Source organism: Merops nubicus, unplaced genomic scaffold, assembly GCF_000691845.1.
Source record: "Merops nubicus isolate BGI_N331 unplaced genomic scaffold, ASM69184v1 scaffold28373, whole genome shotgun sequence".
Lineage (NCBI taxonomy): Eukaryota > Metazoa > Chordata > Aves > Coraciiformes > Meropidae > Merops > Merops nubicus.
Genome location: NW_008600027.1, coordinates 1 through 26,109, shown reverse-complemented (window position 1 = coordinate 26,109; position 26,109 = coordinate 1). Strand labels below are relative to the sequence as shown.

At 47.0% G+C, this 26,109-nt stretch overlaps 2 protein-coding genes across 2 annotated transcripts in view; one reads left to right on the top strand and one right to left on the bottom strand.

Annotated features, from left to right (window-relative positions):
• The window catches only part of KCNAB1 (potassium voltage-gated channel, shaker-related subfamily, beta member 1), a 42,496-nt gene extending 22,390 nt beyond the window's left edge, over positions 1–20,106 (top strand). Inside the window, exons 3-14 of the mRNA XM_008937599.1 lie at positions 3,877–3,914; positions 5,471–5,550; positions 6,247–6,291; positions 7,817–7,861; positions 8,208–8,251; positions 12,006–12,092; positions 16,742–16,827; positions 17,163–17,283; positions 17,702–17,796; positions 18,130–18,250; positions 19,201–19,289; positions 19,601–20,106. Of these exons, the coding sequence (XP_008935847.1) occupies positions 3,877–3,914; positions 5,471–5,550; positions 6,247–6,291; positions 7,817–7,861; positions 8,208–8,251; positions 12,006–12,092; positions 16,742–16,827; positions 17,163–17,283; positions 17,702–17,796; positions 18,130–18,250; positions 19,201–19,289; positions 19,601–19,690 (941 nt within the window). The 3' untranslated portion in view covers positions 19,691–20,106. The remainder of the gene's footprint in view (positions 1–3,876; positions 3,915–5,470; positions 5,551–6,246; positions 6,292–7,816; positions 7,862–8,207; positions 8,252–12,005; positions 12,093–16,741; positions 16,828–17,162; positions 17,284–17,701; positions 17,797–18,129; positions 18,251–19,200; positions 19,290–19,600) is intronic.
• A 3,911-nt stretch (positions 20,107–24,017) lies between these two features.
• Positions 24,018–25,869, bottom strand: SSR3 (signal sequence receptor, gamma (translocon-associated protein gamma); the record flags this gene model as incomplete). The annotated part of the gene is made up of 4 exons (XM_008937600.1): positions 24,018–24,082; positions 24,739–24,872; positions 25,267–25,365; positions 25,743–25,869. Coding segments are annotated over 4 exons (425 nt in total), but the record flags the coding sequence as incomplete, so codon positions are not given.
• Positions 25,870–26,109: the final 240 nt, after the last annotated feature.

The window sequence follows — 26,109 nt, the reverse complement described above, 5'->3', positions numbered from 1 at the left end:
AGAAAATGTTGAGACAGCCTCCAACAAGGTGATTAGCCCTGACTCCAAGGAAACGAGCAGCAGAACGAGACCAGCCAGCCAGCATCCTAAAATCTAATTCAAGGTACAAAAGAACAGAAGAAACCTTCCCAAATGAGCAGTTCTGCAGCCACCAGTGGGATGCCCGCAATTGGGTCTGAAAATAGACATTTTGTGAGCAGAAAGGGGTCGGCTGCTGCCATTGCACCTTGGTGCTTTGCTTTGGGTCTGCAAAAGCTTTTCCCTAACCCCAAACGTCTGCTGGCCCAGGAGAGTGGTGGAAGGTCTGACTTGCACCCAGGGACACGCAGTGTGCAGGGCTGAGTGCTGCTGCTTTCTCGAGTGCCAGACCAGACCCATGTGCCAGATCTCCATGTGGCACAGTCCTTGCCAGGAGCCAGCCAGGGATAAAATTGTGCTGGCAGGAGGCGAAGCTTCGGCTTCCAGCCAGAAACCCTTTTGGCAGTTTTCTTTTTTTCCTGCAGAGGTGACACATCTGCTGGCAATGACATTCTCATGTGGGTTATTTGCTGATGCAAAGTCCCCCACTAATAATCACACCTTGCAAGGCTCTGGGGTGTGATGGAAACTGAGCCAAATCTAGCCTTAATACAGAAATTCCTCTGCTTGAAGGTGAGGCTATCCAGCTGGGAAATCACTTTCCAGTGTGAAAGAACAACACGATGGGCAGGAGGCAGGAGGTCTGTCTGTCATTGCCACGCTGAGTTGTGGAGGGCAGTGCCTTTGTGAACTGGGAATTGGGATGGACAAGAGAAAACAGTGACTTGGCAAGGAGAAAAGTAACAAATTTTAAAAAATAAACCTCCCTCTAGTATATTTTTGTTCTAAAATACTCCCATTGGCTGAGGTTGTGAATCATCCTCAGCTGTGTGAAATGCCAAGAGTGCCTTGTGTTTTCTGAGTGGTATTTTAGTCAGGATTGAGCAACGGGTGCTGGGCTCTGCTACAGCCCCAGCAGCTGCCCCGGCCCCTTCGGGTGTGGGCATCCACCACCCTGCACCCTGAGTGCCCCAGGGTGGCCATGGGAGGGAGTTTTTGTGCTGCCCTCCCAGCTCTGGCTGGGACCCTTGCAGAACATCTTGCTTTCCCAGCTGCATCTGGTGCTTCAGGGACCACCTTCCTGAGCAAACACTCACCTCTCTGCCTGGGTTTTGTGATGATCAAGGGAAAAACACCCTAAGGATTCCCTACCTGACCATGCTCCATGTCCGGTGGTCCCAGACCCCTTGGATCCCCCTCGCTGGGCTCTGTGAGCCTGAGGTGGGAGATGGGCAGATCCAGGGCAGGAATATCCAGGACTGCATATATTTACTCCTTATATTTAAAGAGAAAGTGCCTGTTAATCTTAGATGAGCCATTGGGCTCTCAGGCTGCTCTGTGTGCTCAAAGGCTGAGGCATTTTTCCTCTCTGTGGAGCACGTTTCGTGTCCTGAGGTTGTAGTCATGTAAATACGAGTGAAGATATGCAGTCACAAGGGGTGTAAATAATTCCTTTGCCTCTCACCTCTGCTGAGGATCTGTGTGCACATTAAAGCAAAAAAAAAATCACTTTGGGATAAACAGGTGCAACCCATTTTTGAGTACAAATGCATTTTAATGTATTCCTATAAAAATAACACTTCTGAAGCTTTAACATGGAAATCAGGCTTCATTTGGATTTTTTTTTTTTCATGTGCATCAAGAAGCTTAATGATAAACTGAAGCCTATTTTTATCTTTATTGTGTGGGACCAGAGCATTTTCCTCCAACAATAAGAGAAGGGTGTAGTGGGGCTGGCTCTGGGCTCGGTGGGTGCTGCTGTTGCCTGATTATTGCCCTTGAGAGAGAAGAAATAAATGCAGAATTAAAGTGGGAAAAGAACACATTTCTATTTTGGAAACATTAGCTGTTGTGCATTTGATCTGTGAGAACTTGGGTTACTCTGTGGGAAATCAAGTTTCAGTTTAGATACATAATAAACATGTATCTTTATAAACAATTTTATTTGCAGTTGTCAAAGTATAAAAAAAAAACAAAAACAAAAAAAACCAACAAAACAGACTGACCTTTTTTTGCGGGAAAGGGAGTAAGATAGTCCTAAGAGACAGCTCCTCTTGTTCTGTGTTGAACCAGGGGCTGATAAAAGCAGTGGGTGGGCTCTGCTTCCTGACTCCTGCTCTCTGCTTGCTGGGAGCCAGGAGATAACCAAGACATTTTTGACGAAGATGTGGGTGCACTTAGGTACCCTACTTTGCAAGTGTGAGTGGGCAGGGAGAGTTGAGCTTTATTTCCCCCCTTAGCAGCATCAGAGCTTGACCTGTCCTCGGCAGTGTGGTCTCTTCTTTGTCTTGCCCTAATTGCACTGGATTTTCCAGCCCAAGGTCTGCACCCATCTGCCCTCCTTATGGAGGGACGATATAAGGTGGAATTTTAAATTCTGGGGAGTTTTGTGAGAGCTCTGACCCATCCATTAAATGAGTAGCGTGTAGTTTTATCCATAGCTGGTGTGTAGGTCTTAGTGCAGAGGAAAGCTGCACCGTAGATCAAAGTGACAGGGTGACAAAGGCACAGGTAATGTCACAGCCCCTCTCCTGTGTCTCAGCACTGCTTCCCGTGGGGTGCTCTGGAAGGTCAGATAAGTAGGGCAGGAGCAAGGTCTGCCAGTGTGAGTCTGTGATGTCTGAGCAGTGTCCCATATGGGACCTGGCACTTCCTCAGCTCCCTGCTGTCTCCTGCTTCCAGGAGGGAAAAACCCTCTATTCCTAATATGTATGCACACATCAGATATATACAGGAAAGAATATTCCTATAGTTTAAGAATATCCAGCTAATTCCACATGCTGTTTCTATTCCATTTTTTTAAGCAGTGGTCATGAATCACTGAATAATTTTTGTTGAGAAAGACCTTTAAGATAAAGTCCAACCATTCCCCCAGCACTGCCAGGTCCCCACTGACCCATGTCCCTCAGCACCACAACTCCATGGCTTTTAGGCACACCCAGGGATGGTGATTCAACCACTTCCCTGTGCAGGCTGTTCCAGGGCTTAACAACCCTTTCAGTGAAGGCATTGCTCCTCATGGCCAACCTAAACCTCCCCCAGTGCAGTTTGAGGCCTTCTCCTTTTGTCCTGTCACTTGGGACTTGTCACTTTTGTCTTCCTTGGGAGAAGAGCCTGACCCCCACCTGGCCCAAACCTCTTGTCAGGGAGCTGTGGAAAGCAATAAGGTCTCCTCTGAGCCTCCTGTTTTTCAGACTGAATAGTCCCAAAGGAAATAACACCTCAAGTTTTTCCTAGTAATAGACCAGAGTCTGCAAGTGAGTCTAAACTGCAGCTATGTTCAGAAAGCAGCTGCTCATCATCTCTGCTGGTGTCACACTTTGGCTTTATGGGGACGTTCCTGGGAAAAATCACTTGGAGTTTTAAACTGTTCATGTCAAGAGAAATACTGCCTTCCCCCCCACTCCCTTCTAATTTTGACTTGTATGATGCTGAAGCACAAATTTGGGAAGAGTTTCATTCCCCAAATGACATGTTTCAGCAACATCATACTTTTTTTTTTTCCCAATTTGTCAAAATGAAGCTTTGGAAAACAAACTCTGTTTTCTGAAGAGCTTCAGATTTCGGTAAAACTGTGTCTTCTGGCAGCGCAGCATCCTGCCGGTGCTTCCCTGAGGGGGTCCATGTGCCAGTCCTACGTCTGCTCACCTGGCCCTGCTGTCCCCCATATGGAAGGGGACTCTGGTGCCTGCTCCAGTTAACCCCAGTTTAATACCAAGCAGCCTGAATTTTGGTAGAGCTAATGATTTGTTGGCAAAAAAAAAATCTTGTAGTAAGGGATTATTTTGTTCTTTCTAGGGACATGGGTCACTTTTGGAGGTCAAATCTCAGATGAGGTAAGTAATGCCTGGTGTAAGTATCACGCATGAAGTAAAAACCAATATGAGATATTTTAAAATGAAACCAGGGCTACCAAAATCAGAGGAGCCTGCCTCTGTAGGAGGAGATGGCTGAGTTACAATTCAATCTTTGCACTTCTGCTACAAAAACCTTAATGAATCTGACATGCTCAGGGATCAACTTTAATAAAACCTCTTAAATCTCTTAAAGCAATCTTCTTTTTCATGCTGTTTGGGGCAATATTTCCTCCCTACCATTGGTTGTGGCACCATGCCTGGAGCAGAAATTGGGAGTTATTTTTGCATCATGTATGTAATCGGCAACAGTCGTAAGTACAGGCAGAGGCTTGGTTTACAAGATGATGATTTATTTTTTATATAATAAAATGAAACAAATGAAAATGAGCTTGGGTTTCTTGTGCCCTCTTGCCTCTGCCAGATGGCTCTTAATCTCAGTTAATAATCCTCCCGAGTGCTGGGCAGTACGTGGGTTTCCCTCTGTCTCAGGTACGCTGCAGGTGCCAGGCATCAAAGGAGAGCAACCTCCTAGCTGCCTTCCCTCTCCTGCACAACAAACCCCAAAATACCATGGGCAGAGGGAAAACAGTCCAGGAGGCTGAACTAAAAGGTTGTTTTGCTTCGTAAATCACTCAGTCTTGGGTGTTTTTTCTTTCGCTAATGGTGGATCACTGAGTTTATTCCTATTTCTTGGTGTCACAGGCTGATGCAAGATCACTTGCCTCATCCCTGGCAGTGTTCCAGGCCAGGCTGGATGGGGCTTTGAGTAATCTGGTCTTGTGGAAGGTGCCCTTGCCTGTGGTAGAAAGGTTGGAACTAGGTGATCCTTGAGGTCCATTCTAACCCAAACCATTCTATGATTTGATGATTTGTTTTGATTATAAATTTTCTCCTTGGCTCTCCTGCCCTCCTTATTTAGAGGAAGTCAAAGTGTTCATGCATGGAACAAGAGGGTTAAAACGCAACCCTGTCCTTGAGGGATGCCCACCCTAAGGACATTTGCCATAGGTGGATGCCAGCCCCCCATGGATTTGTCAGCACCCTCTGGATGCAGAATTCTTCCCCCCTCGCCCCAGGAACAGTGGGGCTGGGCTCTTGAGGTCTGATGGGAATCAAATGTAAATGCCTGAAGGTCATTTCATACTGTACGATGTCTGCTGGAGAGCTGCAGGACAGCCTGTTGGGTAGCCAAAAAACCAATTACACTCTTACGATGGAAATATCCTTTTTGTATTAAACACCAGAGATTTGCAGTGTATCTTCTCTAACTGTATTTAATTCTTGGCCGCTTTCCTATTGAGAAGTTATTATAAGAAGAGATTAATTCATCCCAAGATGAGTAGAGGGAAGCTGATGTAAATCCATGGGTTTGTGCCAGCACTTGAACTTCTGGGTGAAGGGTCTCACCCCCCCAGGCTGACACCCCTCCCAGGCCTGCTGAAACCCCTTTGCTGCACCCTCAGGGGCTTTTCCCCATGCTGGCTGCTCATGATTTGGTCTGTCACCCCTCACGTCTCCAACTCTGCTTCCCCAAGGTGGCCGAGCAGCTGATGACCATCGCCTACGAGAGTGGAGTCAACCTGTTCGACACGGCCGAGGTGTATGCAGCTGGCAAGTGAGTCCTGGGTGCCTTTGCCTGGTGTCACTGCTCCTCACCATGGAGAGGGCTCTGGTGGGGCTTGGGAAGCTCCCTTCTCTCTGAGGGGGACAGAAAAACCTTGACATGTGGGTTTGTTTTTCAAAGAGTTCTCCAAAACAACAAAAATTAAGCCAAAATCCCTCATACGTAGCTGAGAACTGGAATGTATCACCTGTGCCTCTTGCTGTGGGCACAGGGAGAAAAACATTCCTAATGAATGAGAAGTCAGTGCACATCTTAATGGTGATGAGGGGCCTGTGCCTGTGGCAGCTCCTGGTGTGGGGATGGTCTGACTGCAGCAGTGGAGCTGGTGGTGGTGGGGGAATGTCCGCACAGAATATATTTGGCTTTGGCTGCTCTGTACAGCTCTGTATTCAGTGTGCAAGATGGACTGGGACACTGCATCCCTGATGCAGGGATAATTTGCTCCCCAGAGCAGACGTGGAGCATGGGGGTGGAGGTCCCTCCCTGCGGGAGTGGGTGGGCAAGGTGCTCTGATGGAACGGACTGGTCCCGGCTGGTGCTGGGCCACTGTGCCCCATGGAGAGAAGAGCTGCAGAGCCAGGAGCAATGCTGTGGGCTGGTGGTGGTGTGGGACTGTTCTGGGGAGCTGGAGGGGAAGGCACCGAGCACCCTCCTGTCCCCTCACGTGGGTGTCTCTCTTCTGTGCAGGGCTGAGGTCATCCTGGGGAACATCCTGAAGAAGAAGGGCTGGAGGTACTGTACCAGGGACGGTGCTCCCTGCCACTTCTGGGACTTCTGGGTGTGAGAGTCATGAATTTGGGGTGGTTCAGCGTGGAGAAGAGAAGGCTCTGGGGAGACCTCACTGTGGCTTTCCATTATCTCAAGGGATCCTACAAGAAAACAGAGGGGGACTTTTTAGAGTGGTATGTAGTGACACATCAAGCGCTAATGGCTTTAAACTGATGGAAGGTAGATTTAGATTAGACATTAAGAAGAAATTCTTCCCTCTGAGAGTGGTGAGACACTGGCCCAGGTTGCCCAGGGAAGCTGTGGATGCTTCATCACTGGAGGTGTTCAAGACCAGGCTGGATGGGGCTTTGAGCAACCTACTCTAGTGGGAGGTGTCCCTGCTTGTGGCAGGGGGGTTGGAACTCGGTATCTTTAAGATCCCTTCTAACTCGGACCATTCTACAACTCTATGAATCCTTCTGGCTTTTAAGTGGCCTGTGTTAGGTGATGCTGGCCGGAGGTTGGTGAGTGCTGCTGTTCCCAGGCAGTGCCACGGCCCCGTGCCGAGCAGCCAGCCGGGGCTCCTGCAGCAGGCAGACCTTTCCAGTGCCAAATGAGAATGCTCCCCTGATCGTTTCTGGAATGCACTCTGGCTCCATGAGGCTGCAGTCATCAGCCTGCAGCGCTGCTGCAGGAGACCCTCATCTCTGGGCAGGACACAGCTCACACAACTGCTGAGTGGACGCACCACCGTTGTCTCAAGACAGATGGTTTGTGTCAGCATCCTTATCTGGGTGCATAAGACTGTATTAAGAATGCAAAGCTGTGATGGACCTTCATCTTGGGTAGCCTGGCAGGAGATGATACCTGATTTAAATGATGTGTATTAGCATACGCTGTGTATTTTTAAGAGCATTTACATAATCTTTAAAGGCCTCCCGTGTGTGTCAGCCTTCAACTGAAGTGGATTCTAGCAGGACTCTCTCCAAAATCAGTATCCCGTGTTAGGCTGATGATCACTCAAGAAGAAATATCCTGGGTACTGAGGAAGAGAAAAGTTTGGTCTAGCAAAAGCTGGAGAAATGTTTTGTTGTACACACAAGGTAGTTTGCAAAGGACAAATCTTTGATTTAATATCACATGGGAAATTATAGAACTACTCAGCAAATCGCTCTAGGAGTTTTAATAGCTCTGGGAGTACTGCATGGCAGTGAGGAACACTGGGCTGGGATCCCAGGAGGGACTGGTGCTGCAACCTTTGGTTCAGGGCTCTGGAGACTGCCTACTCCACAATTTAAAATTTATCCTTTCAATTTTGGTCACTTCACTGGAATCAGCTTCACTCCCTGCCTGCAGTGGACACGAGTAGGGGAGAAGTGATCTCTAGACTTGTTTCAAAAAGAGATTATAGGGATGTACAAATGCTTGCTGTGAGCCCAAGGCCACCACCATGGGAGGGCAGAGGACCTCTGCTTGACCACAGGCTGCATCCTGCTGCCTCACTTAGAAATTTTTTTAAACAATAATAATTTTTCTGCTCTGCTTGCAGGAGGTCCAGTCTGGTCATCACAACAAAATTGTACTGGGGTGGAAAGTAAGTCTCACAGTTACTTGTCATGGTGTTTGCTGTGTGCTTTTCCCTTTCCCAGCTGTAGAACCAGGTTGGGATTAACAGTACCTCGGGGGGGTGCTTAGAAAGGTTGGACAGTCAGGCAGCACCCAGAGCAGGGCTGTTCCCCTGCTTCATTAACCACCTGCTATTACTTGTCCCAAACGCTGCTGTCCTTGAGGCTGTGAACCCAAATGAGGTTCAGTGTCTCTCTGTTGTACCAGTTGTAAGTTCATCTTTGGAATTTTTAAGCCAGAATACAAAATTGGCACTCCCTGATTGTTGGTACCTTATATCTCTAACAGCCTTGTACCTGTTTTTTCCTTTGCAGGGCTGAAACAGAAAGAGGGCTTTCCAGAAAACACATCATTGAAGGTACGTGTTGCACGGGACAGGGGTCTGGCTGTGCCGGGGTGCCCTGGCATGGGCATAGTGGGATGCTGCCAGCCAGCCAGCCAGGCTTGTTCAGTCTGGAGAGGAGAAGGCTTTGGGGAGACCTTCTTGTGGCCTTTTAGTACTCTAGAGGAAAGCTGGGGACAGACTTTTGAGCAGGGCCTGTTGGGACAGGATAAGGGGGGATGGTTTTAAACTAAATGAGGGAGTTTTAGACTGGAGAGAAGGAAGAAATTGTTGACACTGAGGATGGCAAGACCCTGTCCTGGGTTTCCCAGAGAAGTGGTTGATGCCCCATCCCTGGAACCATTCCAGGTGAGGTTGGACAGGGATCTGAGCAACCTGCTCTAGTTGGTATTCCTGCCTGTGGCAGAGACGTTGGACCAGATGATCTTTAAGGTCCCTTCCAAACCATTCTGATTCTATGACTATTCTGACTTTTCTCAGAGTGTGAGCAGATGCCAAGAGCTTCCTCTACCCCACCTCTTTGCAGCAATGCCCTTCGGGGTTTTTTTGCTATAAGCAGCAAGACCAGTGTGTTGTCCTTGCCTGGCTGCGTGTGCAGCACTTGCAGATTCATGGCTTCTCTGCAGCAATCAGGGTTTGACATGCTGGGGTTTCACCATCCACTGCCTCGCTTGGGTCCCCAGTACCTTTGCACCCTTATCCTCAAGAAGGGCCCCAATCCCAGCTGCCATGAGATGGAAGGAAGCAGCACAGCTTGGTGGGTTGGAGCTGCTCTGCTCACAGCCCCAGGTTCCTTCCTGGTCGGTGGCAGAGGTGCCTGTGGCCATGGAGGTTCTCGTGGTGGAGCCAGGGTATGATGCCAGCCTGCAGAAAGAGCCTCTGAAAGGGTGCTGGGTCCCACCAGCTGCTCTTGGTGCTGCTGCTTCTCAGGGACCCAATTTCACTGCACATTACCTTGCTCAGCTCCTTCAGTTGGTCCCACATCCCACTGAGCGATGCTGTGCACTGCCTTATCCATCAGGATCTATCCATCCAGGTCTCTGCTGGGTCTAACACATGCTCCTCACCTGCCTTCTGACTGTTGTTTGTTGTTCTCTCGATACGTTGTTGTTGGAGAGGGAGTGGGAGCACATGCATTTTTTTGTAGGGATAAATGTGTTTCTGGCTCTTTTTGGGGCATCCTGGTGCAGTGGCCACAGGCAGAAGTCCAGCTTGCACAGGATTTGACATGTAGGACACAAGCAGAGCAGCATAAAAAGACATTTCTGTCATATTCAGGATCAGCAGTGTCAGCCAGGACCTTGTCCTAGTGAGAGGTGTCAGCCTGGGCTGGCTCTTGATGAAGGCTGGAGAGGACCCCAAACCCCCCTTGGGAGGACTATGGGGCCAACAGTGCCCCCTGTGCAGATCATAGAATTGGTTTGATTGGAAAAGACTTTTAAGATCATAGAGTCCAACTGTTAACCCAGCACTGCCAACCTGAGAGTAGTATTTTCTTTAATTATGTTTGGGTATTTATGGACTTAGAGTTTAAATAAAAAAAAAAAAAAGGATCCTTTTTGTTTTGTTGCTTCAGAAAGATATGTTTTATTATTATTATTAACCTCATGGTAAAAGTGGAAAATTATCACAGAATCATGCGTGGGTCCCAGACCTAAAGAAGCAGCCAGCAGCACAGGGGCCTGGGTCTGTCTTCTGCATCAATCCAGAGCAAAAATAGGATGGGCTGGGACAAGAGCTGCGTAAAGCCATGGAAAGGGGTAGTTACTGGGGGTGTCTGGTTCCTCGGGGGGCTGAGGATCCTTTGGGGCAGGAGGGAGCATCAGGCTTGGTACCTGTGCTTGGATCCCTGCAGAGGGATTTGCACCACCCACCTCTCGTTGCTGTTTGACCCACTTCTGTCTGCTGTGTTCCCTGGGTTACTAGGAGATGAAACGCTCCGTGCCGAGGTCCCTGCAACAGCCCAGGGCAGTGGCTCCGATGCCAGCCTGGGTGAAATCCAGGGCTGAACCCAGAGGGGCAGCACCCTCCATCAGCCACCACACCAGCAGTGGGAAGTGATTCTCTTTATGGCACTGTGGGGGCTGCAGTAATTAGCCTCCTGTTTGATTCATGAGCTAAGCCCTAATTGATTACAGCGGTGGTTGGCTAAGCTAATGTTTGCTGCCAAGACAAATTAGAAAAGGAAAAAATGAGGTTCATCTCCATTAGCGTGCCATGGTGTCCGTATCTGAGGCATGAGGGGGACCAGCCTGTTCACAGCTCACGTTGCAGACCAGGTGGGAGGTATGGTTTGGCTTTTGCTTATCGGAAGGTAGCGTCTGTCTGCAGAAGATGGGGTGTGCCCACTAGACATGGCAGCTTTAACTTGGATTTTGGCCATTTGCATGTTTTATCACCTGACTCTGCAATTGGCCCGTTTGTACAACTTCCAACAACCAGAATTTGCTCTGTATAGGTTAAAGCATAGAGGACACATTGTTCCTCTGTTTCTATTATCCACCCTCATGTGGGCTGTCACTGCCACCCTCTTCTCGCCCTGGCTGATGCTGTTCCAGGAGGGTGAGGTGGGACGAACTTGGTGAACTGGGCAGCCTCCCTGGTCATCTTCCAGCTCCAAGGAGCCATTTCTCAGCAACAAGGAGCGTCTCTGGAGCAGGGTCGATTTTTGCCTCATAGGAACCAGTTTGTGTGGCTGGGATTATCCCATGAAGTTTTCCTTATTTAGTATTTGCAGAATTCAGCTCCATTAGGATATGATTTTCTTATTAAGGTAATGCTGGCGAAAGTTTTCTAGCAATGTTTTATTGAACTTCCATTTGAATAACCTCTCTGTGAGGTGATGTCCCTGTTGCTGGTGGCATTAGACCCAGAGGTGCTCAGGGAAACTGCAGCCATGTCACAGGCAGCCCAGACCCACATATTTTCCATTTCTTGTGGACCTGCTTCATGAAATGATAGAAAAATAGTAGCAGCAGTTGAAATCACTTCACAGAACATACAGTGAATAATGTTAAGGTCAACATTAGCTATTTTCTATAAATACATTTGGTAAAATGGCCATTTTTTTTATCTCAAAATTCCGCAAACATTTTCAGACTGCTCTATTTTGGCTCATTCTTCATGAACAGTCATAAAAACATTTTGTTCCCAGGAAGAGTCATAGAAAACAAGTGTTAGAAATCCTCTTCTCACGCACACACATATATATGCATGTGTAAGTTTTTTCATATAAATGTGGAGGTACACACACATATATATCTCTCTATAGGTTTCTGATGCCACCTCCCATCAGATCCTCATAGAGAAGCAGGCAGGCCTTTTGGGAAGGCTCACCCTGGGGAGCAGGGCTTGCACAGAAAGACTCTGTGATATAATTTAGGTTAAATTAACTCTGAACAGAAGCACAGTGATGAAGTTGGTCCCTGGCAGCTACCTCCTGATGGGCTGGCCATGGACACGCTTGGTAACTGGTGCCTGGTCCAGTCCAAGGCTTGGTGTAACTAAAGAATCCAGCAAATTCTTGTGGGAGATGCAGGGAGGGACTCTGCACGTGGCCAGACTGGTGTTTTCTTCTTGACATGGCTAAGATGGGACAAGCTTGTGCAGCACCCTTCTCATATGCTCCATGGTTCTGCACAGCTCTGTTTTATACAGATGTACAGAGAGAGAGTGAGCTCTGGGTTAGCCCTGACATGGTGGTGGGAGCTGGCAGCTCTGTGCCCGGCTCTGACCGTGTGGGTTCTTGTCTCTGCTTTGCTGTTTCCAGGGCTCAAGGCTTCTCTCCAGAGGCTGCAGCTGGAGTATGTGGACGTCGTCTTTGCCAACCGGCCAGACAATAATACCCCCATGGAAGGTTAGTGGAAGGTGAATTAAAGGGTTTAATATGAGTGATCCTGGCTTATGGGCTTAGACCCATGATGGTAGGAAATGAAAAACAATTTTTTATTAAATATTCAGGTAGGGCAGCTTAAATGCGAAATACCTCATTTGGGATATCCTAGAGCCTTGTATATTTACACTTCAGCGAAATGAATTGGTATCTCTTAGAAGGAAATTGAAGTTTCCTTTATATCCCAATGGTGGCTTTAATGTTGCTTGGGGTTTTATTTCCTTTTCCCAATTCCTTCAGATAAAGTGAATTCGCTTCCATGTGAGGCAGATCATCTTTGAGTCACGTAAATCCTGTGTGCCCCTGGTGTGGCCAGCTCTAGAGAGGGGAGTGTACAAGCACTCTCAGCCCCATCCTTGTCCCTGTCCCCTGAGCTGCCCAGATACCATGTGCTTCTCCCAGTGCTAAAACCAGGGGAAACAACCAATGCATAGTCAGAAACAAGAAGCTGCTGGCAAGATTTAGGGTCCCCTGCTACAAGGGCTTGAGCCAAGTCTCTGGTGGGCTCGGGACTGTGCAAGGACACCAAAGGGTCCCCCAGGCACAGGGAGCGGCAGTGTTCTACCCAGGGCTGGGCTCAGCCTCAGTGCCACAGCCACCCAGCCCTCGGTCCTGGTGGAGAATGGTCCTGGTTCAATTCATCCTCTTAAATCCAGGGAATGAATTTAGGAACTTGCACCATGCGTGTGGCTATCTGTGCACTTTAATGTTGTTTCACAATCCCTGATAGCCACAGATGCGTGTGGTACATGGCCACATAGCTCAGTTAAGCAGGAAGTTTCATCAACATGTTTTGGGGTTAGTGCCCTATTTAGTGGGCACCAGTTCCCATCCTTCTCTTCTCCCATCGGAGTGAACACAACCATTCACACTGTGGCAGAAGATTAGCTTCACAGCTCAAGAAAAAATAGCAAGAAGAAAGACTTGCAGGCTGCAGAAGCTGTCACAGGTGAGTACGTGCAAATCAAAGAAACCTGGAGCTTGACAGGTCCCTCCGAAGCTCCTGCCTTGGGTTTCAGCAGTCGTGACACCTATTTCCTCACCGGGCACGGGGCTGGGTGCCTGGCACTGGGCGGCAGTGCCACCGCCCCAGCCAGTGCCTGCAGCTGCGGGTGTGGGGAACCAGCCGGGGGCTTTAGGAGCGGTGCAGGTTTTGCAGCAGCTGCTGAGGTCAGGGAAGACGACACGATGCCTCTCAGAGGGAGGAACGACCTCTCTGCTTGGTCAGTTGTCCCCTAACCAGGCAGCGCTGAGCGTCTTTCCCGTGCCCACCCAGCGCAGCTGATCCTGGGTGCTTGCAGCCTGGGAGATGCTGCAGACACTGCCAGCAGTGCTGGAGCTTGGCAGCTATCACCCCTGGTGCTTGGTGAGACTCGGAGCAGGGTGCAAAAAGGGACGTTTTTATTATGAATGGCATGGTGTTGGTTCCTTCTGTGTACTTCATGCTTTTTTTATGGTTCACCTACTAAGCCACTTCTATCCCAGAGCATCTGTTGGACCATCTGTCGGTTCTGCACGCTCTGGCACGCACAGTAAGTGCGGAGCTGCCTTCACAAGGCACAGGCCCTGCTCCACCTCCTTGCGTGCTTAGGCTTCTCCCACGAGCAAATAGCTGCTCCTGATGGAGACCAAATTGGTGGTAACCTTAAAAACGTTCCCTGCTCGTGCCACTCACGCCAACACGTGAGGGTCCTGCTGGAGTGTGGCTGTAGGTGGGAAGATCCAACGGAATGAATGGAAGGATAAATGGGAACACTCGTTTTGCTCTCTGCACTTCCTGCATGCAGGCAGACGAGGTTTCTCTGCCAGCGCTCGGGGTCCTCCATCTGCTGGGATGTGTCTGTGGGTGTCAGCAGGCGATGGAGCAGCCCTGTAGAAATGCTCATCTGGTCCATCCCAGCAAGGGCAGAACTTGCTTCCCTGCTCCCCCAGGCTGCTCCCAGCCCAGGCTGCCTTAGGAGGTGTGGGCAATGGAGAGCTACTGGGAGAGGAGGAGCATTTAATATAGGTTTCTTTGTTGTAGGTGACTCTGGTCCCCAAAGCAGCAGGCAAAGCTGCAGTGTACCTTTCTTAAGTCTCAGAGCAAATTCAAAAAGCTTTTCATTGTCAAATCACCACAGTATTAGCTCTAAGAAACATCTGGAGAGGAGTACCTTGCGCAGAGTTCTCTGTATGACCCTGGGGTCTGGGCTGGCCATGTCCTTCACAAGGGGCTCTCCATCCTCACTGGGTCTGGCTGCCCATGGAGAGCTCCTGCCCTCAGTTCCCCAGGCAGTTCTGCAACCATGCAGCTCCCCCAGGCAGGGACCTCAGGAGGTGGGTGATGGGAAGGATCTGTGCTTCTCCCCTGAGCTTCTGTGGGCCTCACAGCTCACTACTCAGGTTGGAGATCTGACCCCTCAACTGCACCAACAGATGCTTTGCGTCATCTCAGCAGACGAGTGGGGCAGCTCCTGCTGTGATGGAGGGTCCCTGGGGTCTCCTGGTAGGACCCTCCTATTGTCACAGTGCTGGGGGGACCGGTGCCTGCTACACAGCCAGCCTATAGCTCTGGCAAGCAGGAAAGGAAGGTGGCATGGTTCCTATAAGGGAACTTCAAGCTACTTCAAAATTATTATTATGCTGCTGTTTTCTGGGTTTTGAAACATTCCTTTATACTAAAAAAAAAAAACCTCCCCTTCTTAAGCAATGCCATTCATGGCATCCAGCTGGCAGACTGAGCAGTCCAGCATGTGCTCGTCACAAACCATCCCACTGCCTTACCCATGGGAGCAGGCTCTGGTAAACAACAGACAGGTAGCTCTATTTCCTGAGCTGACTTCAGTTTTTCCTGAAAGGAGGAGAGGTGGGAGAGATGAAAACAGCCATGGCCTGAAATGCGTAAGAGGCATATGATGAAATGTTTATCAAAATTCCTAAATGGTAGTGTGACAAAAATAGACACCAAAAGGCAGTGAGAAGCTGCTGTGGAGGGATTGCTGTGCAGCTGCCCATCACACTCAGCACGCCTGCAGGCACCAGGGTGGCTGCTTGGGAACGAGGTGTTTTGTTGGATTAGTATGTGCCTGAGAATAAAATGCTTAGAAATAGAGAAAAGTGTGGCTTGGGCCAAAATGAAGAAGAAATTTAAAAAAACCCAAACCAAACAATATTTGGCATTTTAACTCTGTTTGTCATTGGGGGAAATTCCTCTCAAGGGACACATTGCATGAAGAGTTAATCTCCCTTTCCAGTGGGAAGGCAGAAGCCTGGTGCGGGAGTCATGGGGTCTCTTATGCAGCCCTCCGAGGTTATAAATGGAGACTTCATCCACGTTAGCTGCTTGTCGCTGCCTGCAGGAGAAATCTCACAACAATGTCAAGATTGGCAGCGTAATCTCCCTTCTGCCCAACTCTCTTTTCTTTTCTATAGAAGGGATGAGAATTCTCATGATATAAAAGCTCCTCTTGATCTTGAGACAGTGATGCTTGGAATCCTTGTCCAAGTAGCAGCAGACAGGCCAAGGGATGAGCCAGGCTGGGCTGCCCTGTGCAGCCCTGCATCCCGATGGACACAATTCACCATGGCTTGGTGGGGCAGGAACCCAGCGTAGCTGCAGGTCACCAGTCCCTTGGTGCTTTCCCGAGGGAAGAGCACATGGAGCTGTGGCAGCAGCTGCTGCCTGCGAGGTGTCTCGTGCAGCTCTGGCAGAGGAGACTAAATACTAGTTTCTTCTGCGTGTCAGAATGAGTTTGGCCCTTTCTTGTCCATGCAAATGATGTGCTGTTCGTGGCCAGTGTGGTACCAGAGCCTGGCAGCTGCTGCTCGGCTCCGAAGGGCTGGGAATGCTGAAGCTCAGTAAGAAGTATGAATTTATTATTGCAGACAGGGCAGTTATTTAGGCTTTAAAATGAGTTGCAAACAGCAAGAAGTGACGATTTCCTTTATAGCATTAGCAAGGTATCCTACCAGACTCCGTAACCTCCTAGGCAAACCTGAGGGATAGGCAATTTTTACTCCTTTTCTTGCAAACTAGCATCTATGATGGGTTTCCCCCCCCTCCACAAGAAGGCAGGACTGCTCAGCAGAGGCCTGATGGATGGAAATTAAAGATCCTGCCTTGTTGTGTGTAGACTTGCAGGCTTCCAGCTTCCCAAAGCATGGGACTGCTGCGGTAAGGAGCTGGGGTGGGTTTTGCAGAGGTGCTGCCTGCTCCTCCCCCAAAGCTCGGTTCAATCATCCACTTCTGCAGCTTCCTCCCCAGCATCCTGGTATACCTAGTAAAAAAGCAGGACCAGATTATATGCTCTTCGTACGCAAATTTTAAAATATATTTCTCTTTTATTTTCTTTTTCAATTATGCTGCCCTCTTGTGATCACTTTTAGAAGAAATACTATCGTAAGGTGGTGGGAGGCCACAGACATGTGGTGAAAGGCAGTTTTCAAACAACTGCAGGATGAAGTGTGTTATGTTTGCACTGTCAGCATTTTGTCATCCAGCAAGAGAACACAGCAGAAGCTTCCCAGGCTTGTCGGAGTACTTGGGATTTTTAAGTGGCTTTAGGAAGATTTGGTGCTGAAAAATTTACCTCTCTGCAGTTCCCATATGACTTTTTTTTCCCCACCTCCTTTAGAAATTGTCCGAGCGATGACCCATGTAATAAACCAAGGGATGGCGATGTACTGGGGGACGTCACGCTGGAGCGCCATGGAGATCATGGTAAACCTTTGGGGAAGCGTCGACACTTGGTCATTCTCCACCCCAGCTGTGGAGTCTGCTGGGGGCACTGGCTGCAGATGTCCCCCCTCACTGCAGGGGGTAGGTGACCTTGAAGGGTCACTTCCAACCACAAGTATTCTGCGATTCCAGGCGATGCCGGGATCATCCTGCAGGTTCCCGCTTCTTGCAGGGGGCTCAAAACCCAACAAAGAAGCTGGGCCCCCAGCTCAGCTGGTCAGCTCTTGGTATGCTCCAGGAGTGTGGGCTGGTAGGTTATGTCCCACAAGATGCTTTTATTTAATGAAGTATTTTATCTCCTGATTTCTCTTCTCCAGGAAGCCTACTCTGTAGCCAGGCAGTTTAATATGATACCGCCTGTGTGTGAACAAGCTGAATATCATCTCTTCCAAAGAGAGAAAGTAGAGGTTCAGCTGCCAGAATTATACCATAAAATAGGTAAGAGTGAGACTGATGTGCCTCTCAGCTATTTCATTTGCAGAGACAAATACAGAGCTGGCCAGCCTAGGGCTCTGGATGGCAGCAATGCTCTCCTTCCCCAGGTCTGAACAGGACAGGGAAGCATCTATCTAATGACCTAAGAAAAAACAGACTGTTGTGCCCCTGGTGAAGTAGGTGTTAATTGCCATGGCTGCTGCTTACCTTTTGAGGCTCACATGGACTGTGCAGGTGCCGCCTCTCCCCTGCATCAGAAGACACTGATGTCTCCTTGTGCATCTCCTGAACTGAACGGTGCTGCCAGTGGCAATAGAAGCAAGCAGCCATTGTTTTGCTTTTCTTGTTTTTACTTCAAGTCCTGTTTTTGATGCAACCCTGATTTCTCTCCATCCCCTAAAATCTTCTGTTTTCTCTGCAGGGGTCGGAGCCATGACATGGTCTCCACTAGCCTGTGGGATCATCTCAGGGAAATATGGCAACGGGGTCCCTGAAAGCTCAAGGGCTGCATTAAAGGTATCTTTTTGTTGTGTGTTTGAGAGCAGCAGATGTGCTGCTTTTGTGAGAGCAGGGAAACAACGAGGGGAAAAGAGATCCTTCGTGAGAAGGCTGGCCTGAGTGATGCTGTACTGATAGGTCAGCTCGGCTTCTCTGGAAACCATGCTCCCAAGTGCAGGAGAATTTGGGTTCTGAAGGTGCTTGTGTTCCCCTCATCAGTGAGCACGTCCCGGAGCGTCATGCTACTCTGCCTTTGTCTCCTCCTGGCTTGCATGTGGCTTTTAAGAGCTGTTTATAATTGCCTCAAACTATCTGCTTTGGAAGATTAAAGCCAATGTAATCCATCTCCAGTGCTACCAGTGGCTGAAGGAGAAGATCATCAGCGAGGAAGGCAGAAAGCAGCAGGTGAAGCTGAAGGACCTGTCGCCCATTGCCGAGCGCCTCGGGTGCACGCTCCCGCAGCTGGCTGTCGGTGGGTGACTGGATGGGGACTGGAGCTGGGAGGCTTGTTGAGAGACAAGGGCAAGCAACATCTTGTAGAACCCCCTGAAGCTACAGGGACTCCATTTGTGCTCCCATGGTTTAAGTATCAGTGATGGTAAATGCTAGCGTGGAAAAAGATGTGTCCCCTTTCAAATAGGTCAAAGGATGGCTTTGCTTTTGCAGTATCCGTAGATGATTCAAAACACTAAAATCATTATTTGCTCCCAGGAACACGGGAAGACTGAAGATGGGCAATGCGACACCTCGTTAGGAGAAGGCTAAGGCATGCCAAGAAGTGCAGTAAAAGAATAAAACAAACCAGGATGTTAAAATGCCCCAGATTGCTTTTGGGGGTGACCCCTGGTCTGTTAGCCTCACACACATACACAAAATCTGTTTTTTTTTTTTTTTTTGGTTTGTTTGGTTGGTTGGTTGGTTTTTTTTTTTTTTTTTTTTTTTTTTTGTTTGTTTGTTTTTTTTTTAGCAGTAGAGTTAGAAATTAGTTTGTTTCTGTCATTATCAGGCTTTGACTGAGCAGAGGGCTGGTGTATCTCAGGCTGTTCTCAGGAGTCCAACCCAGACCTGTTGGTTGGACTCCTGAGGAAAAACAAAAATTCTTCGAGCTGCGGAGAGCCAAGGCTGAAAAACACCACCCGTGTCCATTAGAAGAATGATCCCTTGTTCAAAGAGCCAAGGGGTGAATCCTTGTGATTCATGATGAGGGAAAACCCAAACTCCTCAGCTAGGACAATGGCTAGGCTAGGGGCCAGCACCAGTCAGGGTGCTGAAAGTTCTGCTCCTGTGTTTTACCTGAGGTTAAGACAAATAACGTTGTCATTATTTTTCAAATAGAGGTAGAAGCTCTGATAGACCTTAGTGCCTGGAGTAACGTGTGTCATGAAGCTTATGTTCCTGACTGTCTTGTGACTTTATTCCCAGCATGGTGCCTGAGAAATGAGGGAGTGAGCTCTGTCCTTCTAGGATCTTCCAACCCAGAGCAGCTGATAGAGAACCTCGGAGCCATACAGGCAAGTGCAGGTGGTGGTGGCAGCACCTCAGCTGAGGTGGGGGGCCAGCTACTGCCTATCACCATACCTTGAGACCAATGCCCTCCTCTTCATATAGTTTTAATACTTTGTATTTTAAGGCATCTTCTAGTTAGACATGTTAATGAGGCAAACTGATGGTTTTCCTTTAAGAGAGAAAGGTATTAGATGAATGTTTAAACATGTCACCAAAAAAAAACCCACAGGAGATATTATTTAATAAAATCTAGATTAAATCTGGAAAAACCTTTTAATGGAAGCTCGATTAAACATTGCTTTTCTTCTACCCTTAGGTCCTTCCAAAGATGACATCCCATATCGTAAATGAAATAGATAATATTTTGGGAAATAAGCCCTACAGCAAGAAGGACTACAGATCCTAGTGCGATGCATGAATTCCCTGGACTGCATGGTTTAAAAAGTGCTCTGTGCAGAATTGCAGCCCCGAGTTAATCTCTGGTCATGAGAATCATTCAGCAGCCTGCTGCTCGGTGTCTACTGTCACTGGATCCTTCGAGATGTGTGCTGTTGCTACTAATCTGCAGTGAAATTTAAAAGCACAGTTGATCTCTCTTCTAACCAAGAATAATCTTGTATTTTCTTACCTTCGACTGAATCCATTAATTTTTACTTTACTCTTAGCACCTCATGCTTGTGCTGTGAAAAACACTTGTAAAGCAAAAAATTTATAATCTTCAGGTACTTGGTAATTAAAGAAGGATGTACAGATCTATTTTTTCAATGAAGAAAAGCCAGATACAACTTAAGATTTTAATAAAACCACATTTGGGAAATCTCAGCTATGAAGTTTCTTCAGGTTAACAGATAGAACAGGCAAGCTCAAATCCTCATTTTTTTTTAATGCTGAATATATGCTTTAGATTGTGTTTGTAGATGAAAAAAGGATGTAAGGCAGAGAATTAGTTAGAAATTAGATAGCTCAACTCCTAACTATATGATTATTTCAGCTGCAGAGTGCTCCTGGGAAGTATTTGAGTACCAGCCAGAAGAGCACAGTTAGAAAACCCAACCGTGCATGTCAGGCTCATAAAAAGAGGGGCTGTTTGCAGAATTCTAATTCTATGTAAACCTTCACCCAGGAAATCTATGATAAAATATTGGGGTTTGCACCTACAGAATCCTGCCTCTCTTTCTGCCTGCTTGTTGACAGAGCTATTGCAAATTTCAATATTCACGAGCTTTTAAGGATATATAGATACTTATAAATGTATATAATACATAGCTGCTGAAAGAAATGCCAGAAAAAATCAGGTATGTACTTTGGTGGAAGGTCATGTTTGCTTTAACTTGTTCTGGAATTGGGCGTTAGTAAACGTGTAGTATTTTTAAGACACGTTTTACACAAGTAGGAGGTTTTGTGAGCATTTCATCCCTCCGTAGGAGTTGATAGTAAGCCCTTCTATATTGATTTGCCCATCTTAAGACCCACGTCATGTTTTACCATGGGTTTGCTTTGTAAAATGACTTCAGTATTTCTCATTCGTATTGAACCGCGTGTTTTGGGGGTACTTCCGAGGGGGTACAGCTGTGTACGGTATTTGTAGGACCCTTGTATTCTAGTCCCTGTGACTCCAGGATGTCTGCAGATTGTGTTCAGCCTTCACATGGGCCACGTGGACAGATCCTAATACTTGTCTTCTCCTGTATTTACTCCTCTGACGAGCTGTGGTCTGTGTAAATGAACTTGGCTGCTGTACACCCAGAAACACAGTCTGACCTTGACTTCTGCTTAGACACAATAAAAGCGTTTTGTGCATCTAATTTTAGAGTTGGAGACCCGTTACTAAGGGCGAGGACGATTTTTTTTTTTTTTTTTTTTTTTTTTTTTTTTTTTTTTTTGAGGCAGAAGCAGTTGGTTGCCGTTGAAAATGGGCGTGTATCGTTCCCCAGGGAAATGCTGACCTTCAGCTGTGCCCACGCCAAGGGAGAAGGACCTGGGGCTGGAGGAGTGGGGACCGAGGGGCCGGGCTGGGCTGGCCATGCATCTCGGAAAAGGTACTTGTCTGCCTTGGAGGCGTAACTTCTACATCAGCTGTATACAATACTTTTAAATCTGCTTCACAGGCAGCAAAAAGGCTTGGACCATTATCCTGCTAGCAGCTTTATTTTACCAGTAGGATTATCTTCCCAATGGCAGATTAGCTCTTGATGTCAGGTGGTACATCTTAATGTTCTCTCTTCCCCATCTCATATAAATGGGAAGGCAACAACATATTAAAAATATATTGGACTGGGGGCGTTAGGTTGGCCCTGAGGAATAATTTCTTCCCTGCCAGGGTGGTTGTCCAGGGCTGTGCCAGGCTGCCCAGGGCAGTGGTGGAGTCCCCACCCCTGGAGGAGTTTCCAAGCTGTGGAGATGTGGTGCAGAGGGACATGGGTCAGTGGGGACCTGGCACTGCCGGGGAACAGTTGGACTCTATGATGTTGAAGTTCTTTTCCCATCCCAATCATTCCATGATTCTAGGATGTAATTTGTAAAAATGATAGACAAAAGGAAGTAAAATTACAGAAGCGATACAGAAAGGCTCCATTCAAGAGCAAATAAGCAGGTAGAAGGAGGAAAAATCCACATGTTTTGAGGTAAAACAAGATCATGTGAAAATCGTTAAATGACTGCTAAAAAAATAATTTCTATGGCAGCTCTAAAGTGCACCAAACCCACAGGAATTCGGATAATGTAAGCACATGAATAGCATCTCTTTTACTGGGAAGCAAAGTGAGTACATCAGAGTGGGGAGCTGAGACTGATGGTCCTCGCCCCACCCCAGCCCCAAAGGATGCTGTTTTGCCAATGACCAGGCCCAACAAAAATGATAGCACCAGCAGGAAGATGAACCAATACACAGACTGTATTGTAGACAAGAAGGACATTCCATGAATGATCACTGGGGGTACAAACAGATCAATCAGCTGGTACATAATTGACACTACCCCCAACGATCCCACAAAAGATGGGACTCGGCCCACAACAGGTGGTACAAACAGAGACCCGAGGTTGCCCACAGTTGGCATGGGAAACAGCCAGACCAGCAAGCTGAACACATAAGAGAAAGGTGCCCACATAGTGACTCTCACCCGATGGACATGCGTTCGCAAAGGTCTAAACAGACTGGGGCCCACCTCCAGGGAGAGTCAGGAGGTCTGCCCTGAACCAGGAAGCTCTGGGGAGTGCACTCCACAGACAGACACTCCTGACTCCCTGCAAGTGGTCCCAGCTTTTATCCCCAAGCAGACACCTGACCTTTGTCAACTCAATGCGGGACCCCTGGGGCTCATTTCCCTTATGGCTCTCCCTGCAGGGCCGGCTGCACCCTGGGGGGAAGCTATAAGGCAAACTCACCACCTCTTTATGAAGGGCTGTGGGAATCACCCATATGTCAACCTTAATTCGGGGCTCGGGGTTCAAACCCCAGCATTTCAGATGCTGAGAAGTAGCACAATAATTAGCAGGCATTGGGTAATCAGGTAAGAGTTGAGATGGGCCTGGCTGATTTGCCAGAAAGCAACATGACAAATTTTGTACTCCAAGGAAAGCCAGATACATGGTCCCCTGCACTTCAGAATCTTCACTTGACTGCACTTCACCTAAATATGAATGTTACTAGGGTAGATTAGCTAAGTAACTGTTAATTTAATCTGATTACAGCCATCTCTTTCTTCCCCGCTCTGGATTTCCAGTCTGTAATGGCAAAATCTGTAACTTCTATAGTAGGAGTCCATTAATAGTAGTAGAGTTTAGCTTTTAACATAACCACAGCCTCACTGACAGCATAAGAAAGCCAAAAGCATTGGCTGAAAACCCGCTATAAAAACTCATTATAAACATAGCATAAAAAAAGGGCATTTTTGTTAAGCTGTGCCACAAGTGCCAGGGGTTTGGGTTGCGGTTTTTTTTTTGTTGTTGTTGTTTTTTTTTTTTTTGGTTTGGTTTGGTTTGTTTGGGTTTTTTTGGTTTTTTTTGTATTTACAACTTTAGAGATCAACGATAAAAAACATTTAAACATTTGAACCTCTTCAAAAGTATTTTTCTGAATACTTTAGTATTTTACTTAAATTTAGATTTTGTCTTGACTCCAAGTTACTTAAAAATGAGGATCATTTCCGATGAAATCAGTACATATGCTGATTTGTAGGAGACCTCTCTTCTGGAAGCAGAGCTGACAAACCTATACACACTGCTTACCCATGAAAATATAATTTTGAAGATTAAGAATGGAAAATGAGGACTTAAATGACAAAAAGCCTCCTTTTTATTAAAATTTTTCAAGTTACAATGGTAAATGGTGGATTGTCACTTTTATAGGCAGCAAGTCTGGCGCAGTCACCAAACTGCCCAGGGAATCCTGTTCCAGGTGTGAAATCCAGCTGTTTGTGCTGCTGTTGCTCATGTGGCCTTGCCCAGGAATCTGCAGCACCATCACCCTACGTGGTGCTTCAGAAACGTTACGTGTGGTAACTGTTCCTCACACACCATCTCATTGCTGAGTTAAAAAACCTATTTCAGTTATTGAATAATAGCATGTAAAGACACCAGAAGTAAATACAATTCAAATAATTTTGGATTGAAACCCTCCCCCCTACACCCTCAAGCAGGCATGCTACAAAAAAGGTATTCCTGTTCCACCCTTAAACTTTTCTATGGCAGCTGAACCCTCTCAGAGAAACAAATTGCTGTGGGATTTTTTTTATCTACTTGGATCCTGTAGACAGCAGAGCAATCAGTCCAGATGAAGCACTTATAGAAAGAATGTAGTGTCGGTAGTGAAAAGGTTAAGGATATATACTTGTTCTGTACAAAACCAGCAGTATCTTTCCATTTAGTAGAAGTTTTATGAAAAACACTGGATCGAAATGGTCTTTCTCTAGGAGTTTTCAAATGGCAACATCATAACCTTAAACACAGCTCACAATCGGGATGTTGAAATGTCTTCATTTTGAAGTTAAGGACAGTCAAAGTTCAGCCTGTTCTCTTAAAAGCATTTATAAATACTGTTAAGTCCCACAGAGCTTTAATTAACAACTGTGACATTGACTGGCAGTAGGTAAGTAACAAAATTTTCCTTGTGAAAGTTAAAGAAAACAATCCTGGAAGGTAAAAGTGCCCAGCAACTCACACTGACACGGGGTAAGAGCACGAGCTGCCTCCTTAGTCCACAACTGCAAAAGAATTTCTGTGTATTTTTCAAGGGATATCCCTAAAACACCTCATGTTGGACACAAAACATTTACCTGTTTGGGACTTTTTTCTTTTGTAATCTCTATTTTTAGATTGAAGTGTTTCTAAACTGAGGTAGCACGATGAACTGCACCTATCAATGAAGTCATCTCACAACCCACGTGAGAAACAGAACTATGAATGACAACAAAGAGGAGTAGGACCCTGGTTTTTCTACATGTAGTAGTAAAGGATACACAGTGGGGTTGAAGTTCTTCAGCACAAAAAAAGAAGCAATGATGACCAAGACCAGAAAGAGAGTATTGTTGTAGAAGATGGAAAAAGTTGTCGCTTCATAGTCTGCAACTTCATTTTTCTTCCACAGAATTCTAGGAACAAGGAGAAATGTTGTTTCAGGCATATTTAAATCAGTGTATGTAACAGTGGGTGTGCCACGACAAAGCGATGGGCACCCAGCGTAGTAAATCATATACGAAGCTGCTGAAAAGACAGAAACCAAGAAAAGAAACCAAGAACCACCCTTCAACTCATTAAAACCAACACATATTGCACACCAGGAAGAGTTAATTTCCTGACAGAGTGGTGAGGCATTGGACCAGGCTGCCCAGGGAGGTGGGGGAGTCACCAACCGTGGGGGGGTTCAAAAACCATGCAGATGTGGCACTTGGGAACATGATTTAGTAGTCAAGGTAGTGTTAGGTTAATGGTTTTACTTCATGATCTTAGAAGTCTTTTCCAACCTTAATATTCTACAACCATTACCTTTCATCCTTCTCCTTACGAGACATCTTCCTGTTGTCTGCCTCAGACAGCTTGCGAGTCACTTCTTTGGAAACGGCATCTTCTCTCTTCTGTGCTACTCTGTGAAGAACACCGTTTATGTTGAGAAATTAAAATAAAACACCCCAGGGTTATAAGAAGTTACATTTACAGTGATGAATAAAACCCATCAAGACATCAAACAGATTTGCCAAACTGAAGGGACAATAAATAATGATCAAATTATTAGTCAAATATAGTCTGTGGCAACCCCCACTGAGGATGAAGGTAGTTTTGCTGTCTTATTATACTCTCAGCTGATGAGGCTAGTTTGTCCCATAATTACAAGAGGGATGACAGAAACCACACAGGAGATACTTCTGTATAAAATAGTTTTTGGAGTAACATTTCAGATACTCATAAATTGTTTAAATAACTTAACAAAAGTAGAATTTACATCAAACAGCCACCAAACTTACTTGTGTTTGAGAACAAACTTGACATTCTTATAGGCAAAAGCTACAAGATAGGTACTGATAAGAGTCATGACGCTGTACAGGACTGCGGACTGAACGAGATCCATGTGCCATATCCTCCAGTAAAGCCCTTAAAAGAACAACAACAAGAAGACATTTGGAGTGGTTTCTTTCTCCAAGAAAAGTGCCCCCCGAAGAGTCCGATGCAGCCGACTACCTCTGGAATTCGGCAGTGGTTCTGCCGGACCAAACCAGCTTCTGCTAAATCACTTTTGGGAGGACTTCGAGCTGCACTAAAAAACGCTTTAATGGAGAGGAACGCGCCCCGCCTGGGGCTGAAAGGTGTCGTGCGAGCGCCCGCGAAGCCGCC